Here is a 20,526-nt window from a genome sequence, read left to right as displayed (position 1 = left end):
TTGCCACAGATTACTTCAGGCATAGACATGTCCTACTTTCAGCTAGGAAGGGACAGGGTGGCTGCTTGGAGATGAGGCCTTTGGAGGTTGGGATGTGATGTCTGGAGTTGTTGCAGCCATCTTGGCACGATAAGAGGTAAAAAAAACCCCACCAAAATTGGCAAAACAGAAGATGGATTAAAAAAAGTGTCTTTGATGTTGCTGAGCCACCTGACTTCCAAACTTCTCATGGAGTGAGATAAACCTGTTCTGGTGCAGGCAAAGCTGTGAGAGAAACAAGTGCTCACCTATTGCTCATGGGAGTGCCATTGAGTACAAGTCTCCACAGAGGGGAATTTGGAAATATCTCTCCAAATTACAAACCACACAGACCCTCTAACCGAGGAAACCTACCCCTGGGAATTTTTCTACAGACAAAACATTGTGAGAAATGATAGCAAACCTGTCATTTCCTGCTGTACAAGTTTAACAGCAAGATGCAGGGCAAGTCAAGGTCTATTAAAAGGTGTTAAGGGCTTCCTTGGTGGCACAGTGGTTGAGAATCCGCCTGCCAATGCAGGGGACATGGGTTCAAGCCCTGGTCTGGGAAGATCCCACATGCCGCGGAGCAACTAAGCCCGTGCAACACAACTACTGAGCCTGCGCTCTAGAGCCTGCGAGCCACAACTACTGAAGCCCGCGCGCCTAGAGTCCATGCTCCACAAGAGAAGCCACCACAATGAGAAGCCCGCGCACCGCAATGAAGAGTAGCCCCCACTCGCTGCAAGTAGAGAAAGCCTTCGCGCAGCAACAAAGACTCAACGAAATCAAAAATAAATTAATTAATTAACTTTAAAAAAAAAGTGTTAAATAAATTATAGGACAGTCACACCACAGGAATCTGCAGCTGTAATGGGAACAAGGAAGGTTTTTAGACACCTATTTGGAATTATCTCCAAGATGTATGTGGTAAAAAGAGCTATGCACACTACCTAAGGAATACTTTGTTTCCATTTGTGTAAAAAAAAAAATCTTCAGTTAAGATGTATCTGTATGTATGTTTGTAACATGCCAGGATATCTCCAGGGGACCTAGAAAGCACCTGCTATGGTCTGAATGTTTGTGTCCCCCCAAAATTCATGTTGAAATCCTAACCCCCCAAAGAAGATGGTGTTAGGAGGTGGGACCTTTGGGAGGTGATTAGGTCATGCGGGTGGAGTTCTCTCATGAGTGGGATTAGTGCCCTTATAAAAGGGACCCCACAGAGATTCCTCACCCCTTCCACCATGTGAGGACACGGCGAGATGGCAGTCTGTGACCTGGAAGAGGGCCCTCCCCCAAAGCTGACTGTGCTGGTACCCTGATCTTGGACTTCCAGCCTCCAGAACTGTGAAAAATAAATATATATTGTTTACAAGCTGCCCAGCCTGTGGTATTTCGTTACAGCAGCCCACAAAGGACTGAGACACCCCAATAAGCCCACCAGGGTGCTGCGGGTAGGATGCGAGGGAAGCTTCTCAGCATACTCCTTTCTAATTCTGCATCAAATATACCATGCATTTAAAAAATCAAATCAGGGGCTTCCCTGGTGGTCCAGCGGTTAAGACTCCACACTCCCAATGCAGGGGACCTGGGTTCAATCCCTGGTCAGGGAACTAGATCCCGCATGCCGCAACTAAGATCCCGGCGCAGCCAAATAAATAAATAAATATTTAAAAAAAAATCAAATCAAATCAATCAATCAATGTCCATCCTGTTTAAGTTCTATTAGTCAGCAACTCGGTCCAGATGCAGACAGAGCACACCTCCACCCTACCACCACCCCAAAGCAGAACCTCCACACTTAGTTTTCCTTGAAGAATTTTAATCACAAACTGGGGGGGGGGTGGGGGTGGGTGTGGGAGCAGGTAAAGGGAGTACAGGCTGCTAGAGAATGGTGGCTGACTCCAGGCCCCGCTCCTGGAAGTACCGATGGGGGAGGCGGGCGCGGGGGCCTTCGCTGAAGTACGACTTGATCCTCCTGAGTCCCTCCTGATGCCCTGTCTGCGAGTCCTCCCTGTGGGAGAGAGGTGGCGACACTGACTTCCGGGGGATCGGCCCTCTCGGGCAGCGCTGAGCCCTGGCCTCTCACCCTCCTTCCTCACAGCACCTCCAGGACACCTACCATGTAACGTCTTCTGCCTCCTTCTCCAGGATGCTCTGGGCTGTGCGCCAACTGAACCGGACAAACTGGGGGAAGCCGAACACAGGGTCCACGTGCTCCCTCAACCACGCTTTTGTCTTGGGATCTGGGGGAAGGGTAGGGTGGACAATGTGATAGCCCTGAGCCCTGCCATAATGTCCCAGCTTCTCAGCTTGGCATCTGAGGCCCTACCACCTCATCTCAGGCCTCCTCTGGAGTACCTGAAGCACCGCCCACTGTTTGAGACATCTTCCTGCCTCAGGACCTTTGCACAAGCAGTTCCCCCCAACTCTTTGCCTGGCCAACAGTTGCTCATGGGGCAGTTTAAGGAGACTGCCCTTGAGACATCTCTCTTACCTCTCCAAGGACATGAGGCATTGAACCAGCATTTGTGGACCATTGAGTTAATGCCCATCTCTCCCATGTAACCACGAACTCAGTGGGCACAGGGAGGTCCTTGTTTGTCTTGCTCATGGCTAAATCCCTAGGGCTTGGCCCTGCAGGTCACATACCAGGTGTTCAGTAAGCACTGAACACAGCCCAAAGTGTCTTTGGCCTGGACCTGGTTTCCTCCCTTTGGCCTCACCTAAGTTCCAATCACAGACTTGCTGTGTTGCCCCACCCAACTACCAAAGGGTTCCTTGAACCCAGCTACTGAATCTTGGCTTCTGCCCTTGTGTGTCTTTGGGAGAGTTGGAGGGGAGGGTCACGATCATTTCCACTTTACAAACAGGGAGACTGAAGCTCCTAATGAAGAGAAAACAATGGATTCAAGCTGGGGCCACTGGACAGCACTGAACAGGAGCCAGTACCCCTTACTCTGCCCTTTGCCCCTTAACAAATGGACAGATGTCCATCGTGAGTCTCAGTCCTTCACTGGGGCTCCAGAGAGAGAGCAGAGAGGGAGGGAGGGAGAAGGGAAGAGGGAGTCTGCCAGCTGGAATCCAACTTTGCCACATTTTGACCATAAGCAAGTGGCCCCCCTGTCTGGGCCTCAGCCTCTTCTGCTGCAGAGTGGGGTGGTCAGAACAACTTAGAAAACCTCAGAAGCATGCCAAGCCTGCCTTTTTAGTTTATTGTCACTGCCGTCTGCTCACCATTGGGGTAGCCTGAGCCATAATCAGTGTCCAAGTCCTGCAGTTTTTCCACAAACTTCCAGTTCTTCACAGCCTTGTCTCGGGCCACCTGTGGGCAAGATAGGCACTTGGGATCTCCCTCTTCACGAAGCAGCCACGCTTGCCTCCTGCCCAGGGGGATGTTGGGAGCTGGCCATGGCCAGCAGGGGCCTAACCTTGGCACAGATACTGGCGGCACTGACCACGGCATAGAGGGCATCTGCCTTGGCCTTGACTGTCACCTCAACACCAGGAAAGCGCTGCTGCAGCCGCTCCTGGTATGTCTCTGGGGGCCCCACAGTGTCCACAAACACCTGCCATGGTGACAGAAATGTATTCATTCAACAAACATCCAGAAAAACAACTGTGTAGATGATCCAACTTCACGGCCTTTGCACTTGATGTTCCCACTGCCTGGAATACTCGTCTCTCAGCTCATGCCCAGGCTGCATCTTCCTCTCAGGGGTCTCAGCTCAAATATCACCCTCTAAAGAGGCTCTTCCTGATCACACTATATCCATTCTACATTTATTAAGCACCTACTGCATGCCATGGGCTGCTCTACGTGTCGGGGACATAGCAGTAAACACGCCAGAGTAGACACTCTGGTGAGGGCCATAGACAAGAAACAGGATAAATAATAAAGAACAGGGACTTCCCTGGTGGCGCAGTGGTTAAGAATCCATCTGCCAATGCAGGGGACATGGGTTCAAGCCCTGGTCCGGGAAGATCCCACATGCCGCGGAGCAACAAAGCCCGTGCGCTACAACCACTGAGCCTGCGCTCTAGAGCCTGCGAGCCACAATTACTGAGCCCGCGTGCTGCAACTACTGAAGCCCGCGCGCCTAGAGCCTGTGCTGGGCAACAAGAGAAGCCACCGCAATGAGAAGCCCGTGCACCACAATGAAGAGTAGCCCCCGCTCGCCGCAACTAGAGAAAGCCCGCACGCAGCAACAAAGACCCAACGCAGCCAAAAATTAATTAATTAATTAATTAATTAAAATAATAATAATAATAATAATAAAGAATAAGGGAGATCCAGAAGAGATTATAATTTTAAACAATTTGGGGGTGTTCAGGGAAGGTCACTCTGAGGTGGTGACATCTGAATAAAGGCCTGAAGGAAATGAGGGAATGAGCCATAGGGAGACCTGGGAAAGAGTGTTCTAGTGCAAAGGCCCTGAGGTGGGACCATGTCAAGTACGCTGGACAGCAGTACGGGGACTACATGTCTAGAACAGAAATGAGGTCAGAAAAGTAACAAGAAAAGTAATCTCCAGAGCATTTATTATTCTCAAAAATCACCTTTACTATTTGCTTACCAGCTGCCCATCCATCTCCTCTGATTTGGTCATGAACCCGAGGGCAGGCTCCTTGTCTCTCTGCTTCAGTACTGCATCGTCAGCTCCACATTCCAGCCCTGGACCTCAGCCACCTCCTCAGCAAGGCCTCCCTTGTTACATTCTCTATCTCAAGTATATTTACCCTCGTGATTCTCTCAAAACGGTCTGTTCTTTGCCTTGCAGCACTCGATGCAATGCCAACTTATATTTCTCTCTGGTGATTTAATCTTTCTCCACTTGCCTGTAAATTTTCCTGATTTAATTCCCACTGTGTTCAGAAAATTAAACGTCGAGATTTACATTTCAAAAATGTAAATGACTGTCTGCTGTGCGGGGAGCACATTGTAGGGGAGGGGGCTGGAGGAGGATGGGGCAGGTATCCAGAAGGAGGGTGCCCTGGGCTAGGATACAGACTGCGGGCAGGGGGAACAGATGTGGGATTCGTTCTAGACACTGAGCCTTTAGGATATGGAAATAGATTAGATGGAGGTGAGGCTGGGGGCCCCACCATGGTCCTTAGTGGGGCACACATTTAAGGTAGGAAAGACAGTAGGACATCAACAGCAGTAACACACATTCTTGAGGTACTCCAGATATGTCTGATGCAGAATCGTCCATCGCACTTCTATACTCCTATTTTATCCTGAGGTGATCAAATGGGGACAATCCAACCAACAGTTAGCTCACCTGAGCCACTTTCACACCCTGGTCCAATGCATACTGCACCAGTCCAGTAGCTGTATCATGAGACAGGGAGTTCAGGTTGTACTTGACCCTGTGGTGGTGGACAGAGCCCAGTCAACATCGTTCCAGCCACCCATCCCTTCCAGCCCATGATGGCTGCCCCCCCCACCCCCCGGGACCCCTCACCGCCCAAGCATGCTGGTAGAGATGAGGTTTGGAGACAGCACGTCCAGTGCCCAGCCCACAAAGTCTCCGTCCTCCTCCATTTTCCCAAAGAGCCTGTCCCGCTCGCTCTCCGACAAGGTCTTTGAGTCTGGGTGGAGGGTTGGGAGAGAAGGGGAGCGGCTGGTTCCCTCAGTTCCTGCTCTCCCCCTCCAGCTTGCACCCGCCCCTGAACATGCCCAGGAATCGCCTCCCTAGATCTACCCCAGGGCTCACCTGCCACTTTCAGGGCCTCCAGATCTGCCAGGCGGGACAGGGGGCAATAGCAGATGGCGTAGACCATGGGGCCTGGGGAAGTGGGGGTCCAAACAGTGAGCCCGTGAAAGCCGCCATCTCTATTCCATCATCACCGTTTTTTTTTTTCGGTGCCATCACCAATGCCATCGCCATCACCACTATCACCACCCCCCACCCTGAGTGAGGTGCAATCCCAGCTCCTGTTCCAGTGCAACTTGCAGCCACCTTATCACGCCCCTCCCCCACCCGGCCCTGGGGGCGCACCCAGCACCGGGCCCCGGCCCGCTTCATCGACGCCCAGGACGCAGGGCTCCTTGCGGCACACAGAAGGTACAGGCGAATTCAGGCGACAGCGGCCCGTATTATCTCTCTCCAGCTCGCTGAGATCCATGCCGCCTCAGCCGCCGCCACCAGCGGCAGGCACAAAGTCTGCAAGGAAAGGTCTCTGCGCGCGTTTTCCGCGGGCCCCGAGGCAGTGCTAGCTCTCGACCAATCGCCGCGCAAGACACGCCCCAAACGTTCCCGCCGCCGTTGACGTTTGCGCAGCACACGCCGACGTCGCTGCCGTGCAGCTTCCTGGGAACTGTAGTTTCCGAGGCTGACCGCCGAGCTCTGCGGTTGGGGAACTGGATGGGCGGGGTCGCTTTCCAAGCTCCGCCCGGGTGTCACTGGAGCTCCGCCTGCCGGGGCTAGTGGGAGGACAGGGAAATAAAGGGGAAATTGAGGGGGGCCTTGAAGGATTCGACCCGGTCAGAGCCTAGAAGGTCAGATACCACTAGACTCCCAGAATACGGTGTCCGCATCACTGAGTTCCTGTCCCCCATCTGGTTTCAGGCTCTTTGTATTCGAAGTCCCTGCCACTCCACACAGTCTAAGCCCCCTGGACTAGGTATCCTGGCTCACGCTGGGCTCAAACCTTCGGACTTGAAGTCCCCCAACTCCCTCTCTCCGTAGCTCACCGGGAGAGCCACCACCCCCCGCCTCTCGCCTGCTTTCTACCCACTCTCTCATCCGGGCTAAGCCTCTCCTACCTCCGAACCGAGATCCCAGACCTCTAAGGACTCCGGCTCAGAGTCTCCGCCCACCACGCAGGCTCCTTTCCCCTCCATCCCCAATTCAGGGTTCATGCTCCCGCCCCCTCTCCCAACCTTCTCCCTCTTTCTCCCACGTCTTAGCGAGGAGCACGCCTCCCAGATTTGTCCACCACTCTAACGACGTGTCTCTTTCTATTCCCTGCTCTCAACAGAGCTCACGCCCTCAGACTGTGGGTTTCTGTTCCTCATCAGGGTCCCAGTTCCTCCATCTCCGTTTTCCCCTCCCCGCCCCCACCACCTTTCTTCCTTTCTCCTCGGTTATCAGCGGGGCTCACATCTCCTGACTCAGCTCTCCCTTCCCACGCTGCGCTCAAGCCCCAGATTTAGTGCCCCATTGTTCCCTCTTCGAGGCCCTCCTCGTACCCGCCCCCCCACAGCCCTTCCTGTCTCCCCGCCCACCCTGGGGACCCGCGGCCCCGGATTTGCCCGCCAGCCCCGGCCCCGCCTCCTCCGCGCCCGAGGCTCACCCGGGCTCAGGGCCTCCAGTCGCAGTCGTTCGGCTCGCAGGATAAACAATCCCGTTGCCGGCAGGGCCGCACCTGAACCAGATTCTCACGGTCCATGAACACCGGGCCCGGCGCTGTGCCCACAGCCTCGCGGCTGCGCTCCTGCTTACCCAGGTCGCAGAAACAGCGCCACTTTCCCCAGGGGCCAAGGGCAGAGTCTTCCAAGTCTAGGGATGGAGGGCCAGGTAGGAGGGAACCTATCCCCCCCACCCCCCAGGGAGGGAGGAGGATAAAGACACTAACAAATCACAACAGTTCGTATTTGCTCAGTTGTGCTTCTGTGCCAGGTACCCTGCCATAGATTATCTCTAATCTTACCATTAGTCCCAGGTGGGGAAACTGAGACTTAGAGAGAACAAGCCACCCTTCCAAGCTCACACAACTGGTGAATGGCCCAGAGGGACTGCAAAATGACACTTCCCACCTGTGCCTGCCTGTCCAGTTGGGAATGTGGTACAACACCCTTGGTGTCCACCATCTGAAGGTGACTCCTCTCTTCAGGGGCATGATCTTGAGCCTGTCCAACTGGCACAGTGTCACCTGACCAGCAGGGTTGCCAGGTGGTAAATTAAATGACATAATTGTCATAATGAAGGTACTTAAAGCCGCTGGCGATGTGCTAGCACATAATACAAAAACAATTATTATGATCACTTTCAAAGCAGCTACAACGTTTATCAGACGCCCTTCACAACCCTTCTTTTACTGACTCTTCCCTACAGCCCTAGTTGACAGGTCTTAACCCAAATCTTGGCTCACAAAGTCCTGACACCTCATGAGCTCACCAAGCCTCTGCCAGACAACCCTGGCCTCTTTCCAGTCCTCTGTCAGGCCTTTTGGCCTTGGCACTTGCTGTTCCAACTCCCTGGTGCACTCTTCCCCCTAAATCTTCGCATTTTGGGCTTTTGCTTGTCATTCCGGCTGCATTGGTTACCTATCTTCAGCCGGGCCTTCTCTGACTTCAGAAGTTTACCTGCATGCACCCTGCCTTTTCTATCTCCGCCTTTCCCAGAACTTATCCATGAGTTTATGGATATGTCTGCGTCGGTATTTATTGCCTGCTCACGTCCCCTCTCCCCGTGTAAGCTGCTTAAAGACAGTCTCTATCTCAATTTACAGATGAGAAAACAGCCTCAGAGAAAAGTAATCAGCCCGAGGGGCGCCGCCAGTGCATAGGTGGGCAGAGATTTGAAGTCCCTGAAGGAGGGTCTATTTGCAGCCAGATGGTGAAGTGGGGCAATGAAGCACCTTTCTGCACTATCACAGCCGCAGCCTGCAGTTACCTTTCTCCGGATGCTGCAGCCGCAGCTGCTCCCAGGTGTCCCCTTCTTCCTGCTCGCCGAAGTATTGGTAGTCGGGGGAGACCTGGGCAGGGGTTGCCAGCGGCAGGAGCATCAGAGGCAGGAGCAGTAGTGCCACACCGCTCCGGGCCATGCCGGACTCAACCGACCCCGGCGCGCTCCAAAGAGGAGCCCCGCGCATCACCCCCGCGGGCCGACGCAGTGGTCGGGGCCGGCGGCTGCGCGTCTCCCCCTACCGCCCGCGGGCAAGTGGTCGCGGCCGGCTCCTCTTTCCCTCCCCTGCGCTTGCAGTGGACCCGACCGCTCCGCTTGTCCGCCCACCCCTCCGTCCTATGCGTCATGGTTCGGGCCTAATATAAAAGGCTCCAAGGCCCAGGACTCACTTCGCCCTGCGAAAGCGAGTCTGTGCGTCTGCGAGTTCGTGTGTCCCGCCCTTGCCCACGCAGGTATGGACACCTGGAGTGCATCGGGCTGCGGGGAGCCCCCTTGGAGCAGCTCGGGCCCTATCCAGACCTCAGCGTTGGCCGCCTTTGTTTTCCGCCCGCCGTAGTGGCTGCCTTTGTCCTTGCGGGGAAAACCGAGGCCAGGGCCTTGGAGTGCAGGCCGCATCCCCAGGCTCCCCGCCCCCAGCTCGCGGCATCTCCTCCTGGGGCGGTGGGCTTGCGCGACCGCGCTCAGGCCGACACTCTAACTGGGGGCCGGTCGGCAGCTGTCCGGCCCCTCTAGCTGTCCGGGGGGGCGGGTCTCCCAAAGTCTCAAGGCCGTGCCAACCTGGTCCCGGAGAGGGTGCGAGGCAGTGCTGCTGCCTCCGCCGCTCTGACTCAGTAACTGGGCCCGGTACGCAGCGTGACCTTGGGAAGCGAGGACAAAGGGTCGTCCAGGGCGCACTGACCGGGCGGGGGTCTCGACTTTCAGTCATGACCTCCGGCAACGCGCACATCGGAAAGCCCGCCCCGGAATTCCAGGCCACCGCCGTGGTGGATGGCGCCTTCAAGGAGGTGAAGCTTTCAGACTACAAAGGTGAGGGCGGCCTGGAGGGGGCCCTGGTGGGGGCGGGGCACAGGCATTAGAGGGACTGAGCCCTAACTCCTTGTCTATTCCCGCCCCCTTCCCCAGGAAAATACTTGGTCCTCTTTTTCTACCCGCTGGACTTTACCTTTGTGTGCCCCACGGAGATCATCGCTTTCAGTGAGCGTGCCGAGGAGTTCCACAAGCTGAACTGCGATGTGCTGGGCGTCTCTGTCGACTCTCAGTTCACCCACCTGGCTTGGTATGAGTGGGGACCAGTAAGGCGGGAGGGTGCAGCTAAACCTACACCTCTATAGGGTCTGAGTTGTGTGTTCTCATGGCTGGTGCTCAACCTCTGCGCCTCCCTTTCCCATCAAGAAGATAATGGAAATAGGGATTCCCAAGTCCTCAACGATGATGACAGTAATTAGCTTTTGGAAACTAGTTTCGTGGCGTAGAGAGTTGGCAGATGCTTTTTTTCACTTAGGGCAACACAGCCTCCCTCCCATGAACTATTTCAGCAAGGTGGAAACTCCAGTTCAAGAGAGTGAAGGGCTGGGCCCAACGACGCAGAGCTAGAGAGAGGAGGATGGGGACTCTGCAGGTTCTCTGCCTCGAGGTGCTGGAAACCACCAGCACATGTGAAGCCACTTTGCTTAGAGTATTAGCTGAGTCTTCCCAGCTGTGAGAAGCAGCCCCAGCACCCACTTCAGGGTGGGGTGGGTGGCGCTCCCCGGGAGTTGCTCAAAAGCCCCTTATCTCTCACCTCCAGAACCCCCTCTCTAGCCCTTATCACAGCCAGGCCCAAAGGGTGAGGACCCTGCTGTGCCAGGCATCCTGAGGTCCCAGCCCTGTCTCCCCCACCCCCAGGATCAACACCCCCCGGAAGGAGGGAGGCTTGGGCCCCCTGAACATCCCTCTGCTGGCTGATGTAACCAGAAGCTTGTCCCGTGATTATGGCGTGCTGAAGGAAGATGAGGGTATCGCCTACAGGTACTGTGGGACCCTCAGGAAGCCCCCATCCTCAGGGTGAGGGGATCACTCTTGGGTGATGCCCTCTCTGCCCCCAGCCCTGTGGCTAGCAGGAAGTCGGTCCTCCCTCCCTGGGTCCTGACAGTGGGAACTCTGGTTCCTCACTGTGAACTCTGATATCTCAGGGGCCTCTTTATCATCGATGGCAAGGGTGTCCTTCGCCAGATCACCATCAATGATTTGCCTGTGGGGCGCTCCGTGGATGAGGCTCTGCGGCTGGTCCAGGCCTTCCAGTACACAGATGAGCACGGGGAAGGTGAGCCAAAACCCACATTCACATGTGTTCACACTTGGGTACATATGCAGCCCCTTTGTCATGCACACATACATTCACGGCCCGCTCTGTCGCTTGTGTGGGGTGGATGTGAGGGCCCCAAAGAAGATGTAACTCAGGGCCTTGTCTGCAGGAAGTTTCTAGTCTGGTGGGAGAGATACCCCAATATAAGGGTGGGGAGCTGGGGAGGTAATAGAAATCTATAGAAGGTATTTGAGAAGGCCTGTACCAAGGCAGGCTTGAATGTTAGTTGGATCAGAGTATCTTCTCATGTGAAGGCCACAGCCTGACCACAGGCCCTCAAAGTCCATTGGGGCTGGGGCTAAGAGAGAAAGATGCAATTAAAGGAGCCAGAAAGAAATTAAAATGTCAGCCAGGGAATTCCCTGGCGGTCCACTGGTTAGGACTCTTGCACTTTTACTGCCGAGGGCTCGAGTTTCCCCTGGTCGGGGAAACTAAGATCCCACAAGCCACACGGTGCGGCCAAAAAAGTAAATAAAATAAAATAGGGACTTCCCTGGTGGTCCAGTGGTTGGGACTCTGCACTTCTACTGCAGGGGGCACGGGTTCAATCCCTGGTCGGGGAACTAAGATCCCGCATGCCACATGGTGTGGCCAAAAAAAAATAAAATGTCAGTTAGAAAATCCTACAGCTGGGCTTGGAGGGCTTCTCTTACCATGTGGCATGGTCTTAGGCCTGGACCACTTGGCTCCAGGCTTTTTCTTCTGCAACTCATGCTCTTGCTTTGCCTCTTTTTGTCCCCTCACTACTGCTCCACCTTGAATATGGCACTCTAGCCTCATACGTGCACCCCTGTTTTTCCACAGTCTGTCCCGCTGGCTGGGTGCCAGGCAGTGACACAATCAAGCCCAACGTGGACGACAGCAAGGAGTATTTCTCCAAACACAACTAGGCTGGCAGAGGGGTGGCAAGCTTGGGCTCTTGGCCCCCATCTGTGCCCCTACCTGGGTGCCCCATACTGACCCAGAAAAGGCCCCTTCAGACTCTACAGCCCATGACCCCAGAGGGCTAGGCCAAGGCCTTCTCAAGCTACCAGCTGAGAGCTGGTGAATGGTGACCCCCTCCTTGGAGCCCACATAGCTGAGAACAGGCCTAGAGGTGACTAATAAAGTATTAGGGACAGATGTAAGTCTGTGTTGGTGTGATTTGTCCTGGCATGGTACCACCCCCCACCCCCTTCTCCAGGCTGTGGCCTGGGAAACTGACATTGTAGTTACTGATCTCCACCACAAGGTGGCAGCCTTGCATCATCCTCACCGCTTACTCTCCTCCCTCTTTCTCCTTGGCCTGAAGACGGGTGGAGGGCCGGGGGCGATGGCGCTGTTTGCCCCTTGCAGGGAGCAAGTCCCAGGCTGCCTTACAACCTGAAACCTGGCCATGCAGGGCAGCGCCCACACCTAAACAGCAGCCAGCCTGGGTTCGAATGCCGCTTAAGAGCTGTGATCTTCCCTGGGTCTCTTTAACAGCAAAATGGGAATAAAGACAACCTACATTTCACCATTTCACGTTAAAAGAGATGAAGTACGTGAAGCTCAGGGCTCTGTTAATGGTTATTAGGACCAAGTTCCTGGGGCTGGAAGAAGGTAGGGACCCAATCCTGAGCATAGAACCAAGAGAGGGAGCTTGAGGTAGAGGCACAGTCCCTGCTGCAAGTTCTACACCACCCCAGGTTGGAAGGGCTGTGCCTGTGCCCCTGAAGTGGAAGGATGAGGGTTAGGCTGGGAGGCAGGTGTTAGGAGCAAGACAGTGTTTGAAGGAGCTCAGTCTGATGCTGTGCATGTTCAGGCAAGTGGCTTTGCCAGCCGGAGCCCCCATTTCCTTCCACAGAACAGGACTGACAAGCTCATTTAATCCATAGACCCATTATTAATATTGCTATCCAGCCTAATGCTCTCCAAGGTCACCCATCTCAGCCTTGGGATTTTATCTACACTCCTCCCCAAGGCCCTGCGTGGTCTTCCCTGACCTCATCTCCCCCCTCCTGGTTCACTCCATTGCAGCACACAGCCTTCTTGCTGTTCTTTAACAGGCTGATCTTGTTCTGGCCACAGAAGCTTTGCGTGTGCTGTTCCCTCTGCCAGAACGCTGTTACTCAGGATTTTCTCAGGGCTCAGCTTCAAAGCTGCTGAAAGATCGCCTCATTTAAGTTCCATGTTCCCAATCCATTCTCCAAAGCAGCTCACCTCCCCAGCCCCACCACTACCACTTTAACCATTTTTTTCTCTTCCTAGCACTTACCACCATCTCCGAATCATGTTTGCTTGTTTATTGTCTGTCGGCCCTGGTCCAGTCTGTAAGTGACTCCAGGGCCAGGTCGTTCAGTATTTTATAAGTGAAGTAATGAAGCGTCTGTTCTACCCCACCTCGCCCCTGTGGCTTGGTTTCTCGATCTGTTTTTCTCTGCTGCTCTGGGGGCTTCCAGCTCCGAAGCCAGCCAGATCCCCATCGGGGCTCACCATCCGCCCTCGCACCCGTCACAGCTGCGGGGGAGGCAGCCCCATGAGAGGGCGGCGGCGGCGCCCGGCGGCCCGAGCAGCCGCCCCGGCAGGACCAGACCTGGCAGTCGCCCCGCTCCCGGCCTGGCACCCGGGAGGGGAAACTGGCAGGCGGGCACCGCCCTTCCTGGCGGGGGTGGGGAGGGGATCGCGGCGGCAACGACGCGCAGGCAACTGCATCCCCCTGCCCGGGTCAGGTCAGACGGAGCTGGCGTGGGCTCGGCAGGACCCAGGCACCAGCCCGATGGGGGAGACTCTGGGGTGGCTCCCGGGGTTCTGGAGTGCGGCCCGCCCACCGCGGACGCTCTGGACCCAGGCCTGGGGCTTTCCGGGCCTTGATAGCCGCCAGGCTGGGAAAATCCCGGCCCCTTTCCCGGCGCCGCGGCCCTGCCCGGCAGAGCGGGGGAGGGGATTCCCGGAATCTGCCCAGAGACCGCCGTCGCGTCACTGGGCAGAATCAGCCCATGTTTGGACAGCGCTTCCGTAGCGTCAGTGGGGAAAGCCCCGGCGCGCGCGTCTGGGCGGGGCCGCGCCTGCGCACTGCGCGTTTCGCCCCAGGCATCCTGTCCCCCGGTGCTGGGGAGTTGCGTGATCTGGTCCCCGCCCTGCACCTTCCAACCCGGGAGATCAGGGGACGCAAGAAGGGTTGGACACCCAGGCTGGGGACGCAAGATGTCTGAACAAAGCTGGCGAGATTGACACAGTTACAGGAGCAAGCCACAAACCGCAGTGGGGTGGGGGCATCCCAGTACTCTCCTCCCTCCGCCCGCCCGGCTTGGAAAAAAAGACAACAGAAATTAATAAAGAACCTTTTTTTTTTTTACTTAAATAGATTCAATAAAAAGTAAGAACAACAAACGCACACACACAAACACATCTTAAAATAAATTCTGCGCGTTTCTTCCCCACAGTACGGTGCAGAGGGGGGGAGGGCAGGGGGCGGGGGTCCCCTCCCCAGTATCTCCGAGGGCTTGAGTACCGGTCGGCGGGGCCAGCTCCGCCGCAATCACCCCCTCCTCCCCTCCCTGTTAAATACACAAATATATTATATTCAATATGAATTGAGTCCAGCAGAAAAAAAAATACAAAAAAAAAAAAACACAAAAAACGTGGAAGGGGGGCTTGTAAACGTCGAGGTGGAAGGACTGGCCGCAGAGCGGGCGGGCAGGAGTCCAGTGTGGTTTGTGGCGCCCCCAGGCCCCGGGGTCGGTGCCCACCGCCTGCCCCCTCGCCCCATGGGAGGCGTGCGCCCAGCCGTCCAGGTTGGGAAAATGTCTGTACGGGGGATAGGTGGGCGCTCAGAAGGCGTGTCCCTTGACCCCAAGCAGTAGCTGGCAGCCGTTGCTGACGTGGGTCATGACCTTCTGTTTGAGCTGGGCCACCTGCTCGCGGAGGAGGCCGGCAGTGCTGGACAGCCCCGCGTTCTCGGCCTTGAGTGTCTTCACCTTGTCCTCCAGGCGCGCGATGCGCTCCAGCTTCCGCTTCCGGCACTTGGTGGCCGCCAGCCGGTTCCGCAGCCGCTTGCGCTCTACTTTGATGCGCTCCTGGTCTTCCATGTTGATGGGGGACACCGGCGGCGTGGCGTCGCGGCTGCGCGCCTCAGGCACGGTCTGCGGTTCCTCCTTGAAGGTGGAGGCGCCGCGGCCCAGGCCCAGCTGAGCCGGGTGACCGCCGGCGAAGGGCGGCGCGTGTGGGAGGTAGCTGATGGTGGCCGTCGGGTACGAGCTCCCAGTCCCGACGGTGGCCCCGGCTCCTCCGGAGGTCGCAGAGGCTGGAGAATAGCTGCTGAGGTTGGTGTAGACGGGAGGCGGCTCCGGGCCGGCATATACGCCCCCGGGCCCGGCCGGGGGCCCCCCGCTGGCGCCCAGGGACACGTTGGGGGGCGTCACGTGGTTCATCTTGTGCAGGTCGTCCAGGGCTTTTACAAAGCCGTCGGCGAAGCCTTCCTGCTCCTCGGTGACGCCGCCCCCTGCGCTCCCCGCACCTCCACCACTGCCACCCCCGCGGGGGTAAAAGTACTGTCCCGGGGGCGTGGGCGTCGTCGTGATCACGCCGTTGCTGTTGGGGACGATCAGGCGCTCCAGCTCCGATGAGGCGAGCTTGAGCGACGCGCCGGTGTCCGAGCCCTGGCTGGAAAAGTAGCTGCCGCCACCGCTGCCCTCTGGGCCGGGGCCCCGCGCTCCTGGTGCTTTAAGATTTCGGTAGGGGTCGGCCAGGTTGAGCGCCAGGCTGGGTTTCAAGAGTTTGTAGTCGTGTAGAGAGAGGCCGCCCGGGGTCCGGCCGTATCCGGCCGCTGCGTATGAGTCGTCGTGGTAGAAGGGCTGTTCCATTTTAGTGCACATCCGGGCGGCCCGGGCGGTCTGAGGGTCCCTGCGGGGCCGCCCCGGGCCTCGCTGCGGCTAGACGCGCGCAGTCCGCGGAGGTGGCTGGACCAGGTGTCTGTACGCGCGTTCCCGGGGGCCTGTACGGGCCGAGAGAGGCCAGCAGGCGGCTGTGCACGGAAGCTCTGTGCGGTTTCTCTAGCCCCTCTGCCCACCTCTGGCGCACTCGCCTTCTTCGTGTTGCGTCCCCCTTGCTCCCCGCTCCCCGTTGGCTCCGATGCTGGCCTGGACGCGCTCAAGGTCCCGGCCGCTCAGCCGGAGCCACAAGCCTTTATACGGCGATTGTCAGCTGCGGAAGTGCGCTCCGATTGGCGGTCGCCCGAGCCGGGCCCCCGCTCCCCCCTCCTGGAGCGTGGGGAAGGGGAGGAGGCGGCTCGCGTCATTGTCAGGAAGCGCGTGTCCTTGTAAACAGCGGCCACGGGCTGGGTGGCTCGGAGCGACTGCAGGGGGAGGGGCTCAGAGGACCCTGGTGCGCGAGGAAGGGGGCGCTGGGGCGGTCAGAGGTACACGGGGAGAGGCTTCAGGGAGGGAGATGACTCCCCTGGAGTACGCGATGAGGGATACGAGGAACTGGTACAGAGCAAGTGTGTGTGTGTTGGGGGGAGGGGGGTGGTCCCGAGCTGCACACGGAAAGGCCTGAGGGATCTGGAGTCTTCCAGAGGGGCTGCGGGGCTGAGAATACACTGAGAGACCCCCCAAAGGAGAGACAGGAGGGTTAAGCAGGGTAGGTGGGGGAGTGGTAAGGAGACGCCTGACTCAGAAATTGAGTGGGGGTCCAGGGTACAGAAGAGTTGAGGGACTGGAATTTTCACGTGAGGAACTGAACCCAGGAAAAGTGAGGAGGGGGAGCGATCAAAAGTGTACACGGGAGCTGCTGGAGACCCATTATGCAGAAAATGAATAGGGGTCCTGGAGTCCATGGGAGAGACCGAGAGTCCCCCACAAGTTGGAAGGGGAAGGAATTGGGGGAACCTAGATATGGAAAAAGTGAGTGAGGGTTCTGGGGTACACTGAGTCAAAGAAAATATGTGGGGTAGAAGATTAGGACACTGTCAGAGGTTGGAGGTCACTGGGGGTCATCTGTGAAGGCCCGACGGAGGAGAATTATAAGGGTCGGGGCACCCCTTCAGTACTGAGATAGTACTGACAGAGGGTCTCCGGTTGAGACATGAGAGAAGGAGGGGTCTTTTGAGGATCCTGGGGACCTGGACTGCTGCATCTTCCACGATCGGCGCCCCCTCTTGTGGGTGACCTCTAGGTGCCTGTATACTCTGTCCCCACCCCAAAGACCTCCCCCAGTGACCCTGGGCTTGACCGACAGTGTTGGCTCCTGGTGCCTAGACCCAGCCCGACGGCCGGGGCGCGGTCGCCCAACCCCACTCCTTCCTTAGAAACAGGCTGGGGAAAGAGCGCCGCGGCAGGAAGTGTGGCAACAGCCTGGGGGGAAGGAACCGGGCCCTGCCTCCGTCACTCGAATTCTACGGGACCATGCGCCCCGCCCTGGGTCCAGCCGGGTTCTGCGCCTCGTAAGAGGAACCTGGGCTTGCGACCCCAGAGGAAGCCAGGGGCGTGGAACAAGCCCCGCCGCAGAGGCCTCCAGTCGCCGATCCCCACCCAAGCAATGGTTCAGCCCTTGGCGCTCGCAGGCGATCGCCGAGGCTGGCAGTCCGGGACGATTCCATCGGCCTGATGGAGGGGGACTCACCAGGGCCTGGTCGCCATGGCAACAGGCCGGAGTCCGCGGGCAGGATTGGGGGCGGGGCGGCCCACGGAGTCTCTCCCCGCCGCCCATATAAGGGCACAGGAAGGGGTGGGGTTAGCGCTGTCCCGGAGCCCCGGCCAGGAGCCGGCTGCCCCGATCTGCCAGGTCCCAGGGCGCGCCAGGGCCCCAGGACGGCTAGTCCCGACCAGCCCCAGCCGCCTGGCCGGGCCCCACCCAGCCGCTCTGGGGCCGCGTCCTGCCAGGCCCTTCCCGACTCGACCCAGCCTGGCAGGTCCCCGCCTGCCCGCGGGCCTGGGTCGGACTTCGCCCCCGGCCCGACGGGCGTGGAGGGGGCGGGTCAGTGCCTCGAGGCGATCCCGGTGCCTGGGCAGGCTGGCACGGCTGCCTCCTACCTCGAGCTGGGTGCCCTTACTTTCTGTCAGGAGATCTGGGGCCCCTCCCCCCATACATCCCTAGGGGCTGGGGTGTCCCCACCCTCACTCAAGTGGGTGACGGGCCCTACTCCTGTTTCAGTGTGCGGGTCGCCTCACCATCCAGAATACCTAAAAGGGGGATCCTTTCCCTCATCTGAGGTGTCTCCCTCGTCTGAGGGAACCCTTCCAGAGCCCCTTCCCCAGGAATGGGTGAAGGTTTAGATGGTGAGGCTTCCAGTTAGACTTAAGGTGGGACTTCCAAGCAGATAGTCTGTGAGCCACTAGAACCAGAGGTGAGCTCAGTCTCTCTCTCTCTCTCACTCAGAGAGAGTGTGAGGCCTCTGTCTTTTGGGAGCATGGAAGTTTCTTTAGGGTAGAGAGAGGCTGAGAGAGAGGGGCTAGCCAGACTTTGTAGGGCAAGCGCAGAGCTCACCAAGTGTGGAGGAGAGAAGGAAAACGAAAGAGGCAAAAGAGAAACTGAGCTCTGTGGGGGCTGGGGGAAGTCCAGCAGAGCAGTGGCTTTGGGGAGGAAGGTCCCAGGAGAAGCTGGGGGTGTCCCCATCTTTGGAGGGTCCTTGTGATCCCTGGGTACCCCCTCTCCTCCTCCCTTGCTTGAACTGCTCCCTTCCCCCGCCCCAGGCTCAAGGGAGATTCCAGTGGCCGCTGAGTCTGGCAGGCAAGCTGCCAGGCCTGTGTCTCCTGCCCATGCTAATAACTGCAGCTGACATCTGGCTGGGCCCTGCGGGGGCGCAGCGGGCAACGTCGGGGGGCTGGGCAGGCCTGGCTGGAGGGCAGCATATCAGGAAGCCAACCTGCAGGTCCCACAGGCCAGGAGGCCACAGTGAGTCAGCCCTGACCAGTGCTGAGGCTGGCCATGCCAGGGGAGTCCTGGAGAGAGGTGAGACTGGCCCAGTAAGGGTAGAGATGGAGGCCAAGGACCCAGCAAGGAAAAGTGGATGTATGGGGGGTGGGGGTCAGGGCAGGGAGGGATGCAGGGTTAGAGTCATGCAGACAGCACGAGTCAGAGACCCTTAAGATAGGCAGACAGACTGAGAAATAATAATTATTATTTTAGTAGCTAACACTTACATGGCTCTTACCATGGGCCAGGCACTTTTCTAAGTGGTTTACATAGAATAACTCATTGCCTGCTTCCAACAACCCAGCGAAATGCATGCTATTTGTAGCCCCATTTAACAGACTAGAAAACTTAGGCACAGGAAGGTAAGGAACTTGCCTGATATTCCAGTTATAAGCACTGGAGTTGACCTAGAACCTGAGCTGTTTGGCTCCAGAGCATTAGCCACTTTTTATGTGGATAATGACAATCAGAGAGGCATTTATGCAGTGCCAACTGTATGCCAAGCTCTGCAGGCCCTTTCATGAAGGGTCTCATTTATCCAGGCTTGGGCACAGGGCAGAGGGCTGCTGGTGTGTTTGGGGGCAGGCCAGCATGCTCTCTGCATGGGTGTTTGACCAGGGGGTGGGGATTGGGCCAGTGAGGGAGGGCGGGGGCCCAGCTAAGCTGGTACAGCCGGTTCCAAGCCCCTGCCAGTTTCACCCTTCTAGCCTGGGTGCCACCACCTCATGCCGCCCCACTGGCGCCAAGGCCGGCCGTCCCTGTGAGGAGGGTGTGAGGATAGCCCCCTCCTCCGTCTGCCCTGGGTGCCCAGACTAGCATCTGGGTACTGCCCAGGCCCTGGGCTGCAGACCAGCATCTGGCTGAGGTGTCTGTGCCCAGGCTTCCATCATGCCCAAGGGCCCGGGGCCTGGGGGACTGGATAAGGAGGAAGTTCATCCACCCCCACCTACGGGTCTCTCTGGGGCTTTTGGCCTTGGCAGGAGGGACTTCTCCTTCTTATAAATAGCCTGGCGACCCCCCTCCCCCGTGGCCCACTGGCCGGCAGGGCCCTCACCAGGAAACTGGGCTGGGGGCTGCCTGTGAGTCAGCCAGTGGGCAGGCCAGGACGAGAACCCGCAAGTCATAGCACCCAGACTCCCTCGTCCCTGCCCCTGGGTGTGGACAGACAGCTGGCAGGAAGAGGCTGAGGACCACGGAGGCCCTCCCCCAGGAGCCCCTGGCTTTCCAGTCACTCCCCTCCCCCACCTCTGTGGTCTGGGGGGTCCCTCACCCCTCTCCTGGAGAGGAAGCTGCTCAGTTTTCTTGGAAGCAGGAAGGAGAGTCTGTCTCCTCAGGCTGACTCAGCTGGGCATGAGGGGAGTTTCCCACAAAGCTGTTCCTGTGCCCCCCAATGCTGGCGAGGTCTTGGGGGGCCTGAGCATGGCTGAGATCCCAGGTGCCCCATTTACGGGGGATGTGCTGAGAAAACAGGCCCACACCCCACCAGGGACTGAGGCTGCTGAGCTGGGCCTCCTAGGGGAAGTGACAAACAGCAGGCCGGAGGGTGGCGTGGGGGGGGAGGTGGTTGGAGAGAGGAAGCACCAGGATCTCTGGGTGGGGGTAGAGACTGGCTGGGAAGCCCAGAGCCCCGCAGCATGGTCCAGGGGCACGTGT

General features: G+C 57.7%; 4 protein-coding genes and 1 non-coding gene across 6 annotated transcripts; 2 read left to right on the top strand and 3 right to left on the bottom strand.

The window, feature by feature from the left end:
• Positions 1 to 1,822: 1,822 nt before the first annotated feature.
• RNASEH2A (ribonuclease H2 subunit A) lies at positions 1,823 to 6,155 on the bottom strand. The gene is made up of 8 exons (XM_059918242.1): positions 6,027 to 6,155; positions 5,742 to 5,813; positions 5,490 to 5,616; positions 5,307 to 5,394; positions 3,453 to 3,590; positions 3,259 to 3,346; positions 2,144 to 2,267; positions 1,823 to 2,035 (listed from the first exon to the last, which is right to left on the bottom strand). The coding sequence occupies exons 1-8, from the start codon at positions 6,151 to 6,153 to the stop codon at positions 1,906 to 1,908; spliced, it is 894 nt and encodes a 297-aa protein (XP_059774225.1). The 5' UTR covers positions 6,154 to 6,155; the 3' UTR covers positions 1,823 to 1,905.
• A 207-nt stretch (positions 6,156 to 6,362) lies between these two features.
• THSD8 (thrombospondin type 1 domain containing 8) lies at positions 6,363 to 8,974 on the bottom strand. Its single transcript, XM_059918245.1, has 3 exons — positions 8,646 to 8,974; positions 7,324 to 7,529; positions 6,363 to 6,451 (listed from the first exon to the last, which is right to left on the bottom strand). Exons 1-2 carry the CDS (start codon positions 8,842 to 8,844, stop codon positions 7,330 to 7,332), a joined length of 399 nt encoding a protein of 132 aa, XP_059774228.1. The 5' UTR covers positions 8,845 to 8,974; the 3' UTR covers positions 6,363 to 6,451; positions 7,324 to 7,329.
• A 25-nt stretch (positions 8,975 to 8,999) lies between these two features.
• PRDX2 (peroxiredoxin 2) lies at positions 9,000 to 12,128 on the top strand. 2 transcript variants are annotated; one of them, XM_059918243.1, is made up of 6 exons: positions 9,000 to 9,109; positions 9,579 to 9,683; positions 9,780 to 9,933; positions 10,542 to 10,664; positions 10,829 to 10,959; positions 11,806 to 12,128. In XM_059918243.1, exons 2-6 carry the CDS (start codon positions 9,581 to 9,583, stop codon positions 11,889 to 11,891), a joined length of 597 nt encoding a protein of 198 aa, XP_059774226.1. In that variant the 5' UTR covers positions 9,000 to 9,109; positions 9,579 to 9,580; the 3' UTR covers positions 11,892 to 12,128. The 2 variants fall into 2 exon arrangements, with proteins under 2 accessions (XP_059774226.1, XP_059774227.1); XM_059918244.1 differs by having other exon boundaries at positions 9,007 to 9,109; positions 9,509 to 9,683.
• Positions 11,492 to 11,564, top strand: TRNAR-UCU (transfer RNA arginine (anticodon UCU)). The gene has a single exon. It is a non-coding gene; the product is annotated as a tRNA-Arg (tRNA).
• A 2,163-nt stretch (positions 12,129 to 14,291) lies between the features above and the next one.
• On the bottom strand, positions 14,292 to 16,114 carry JUNB (JunB proto-oncogene, AP-1 transcription factor subunit). The gene has a single exon (XM_059918241.1). The coding sequence runs from the start codon at positions 15,834 to 15,836 to the stop codon at positions 14,793 to 14,795; it is 1,044 nt and encodes a 347-aa protein (XP_059774224.1). The 5' UTR covers positions 15,837 to 16,114; the 3' UTR covers positions 14,292 to 14,792.
• Between the last annotated feature and the right edge of the window lie 4,412 nt (positions 16,115 to 20,526).

Source organism: Balaenoptera ricei, chromosome 3 (genome assembly GCF_028023285.1).
Source record: "Balaenoptera ricei isolate mBalRic1 chromosome 3, mBalRic1.hap2, whole genome shotgun sequence".
NCBI classification, from domain to species: Eukaryota; Metazoa; Chordata; class Mammalia; order Artiodactyla; family Balaenopteridae; genus Balaenoptera; species Balaenoptera ricei.
The sequence above is the reverse complement of the archived record's forward strand: the minus strand, read 5'-3'. Positions and strand labels throughout refer to the sequence as shown.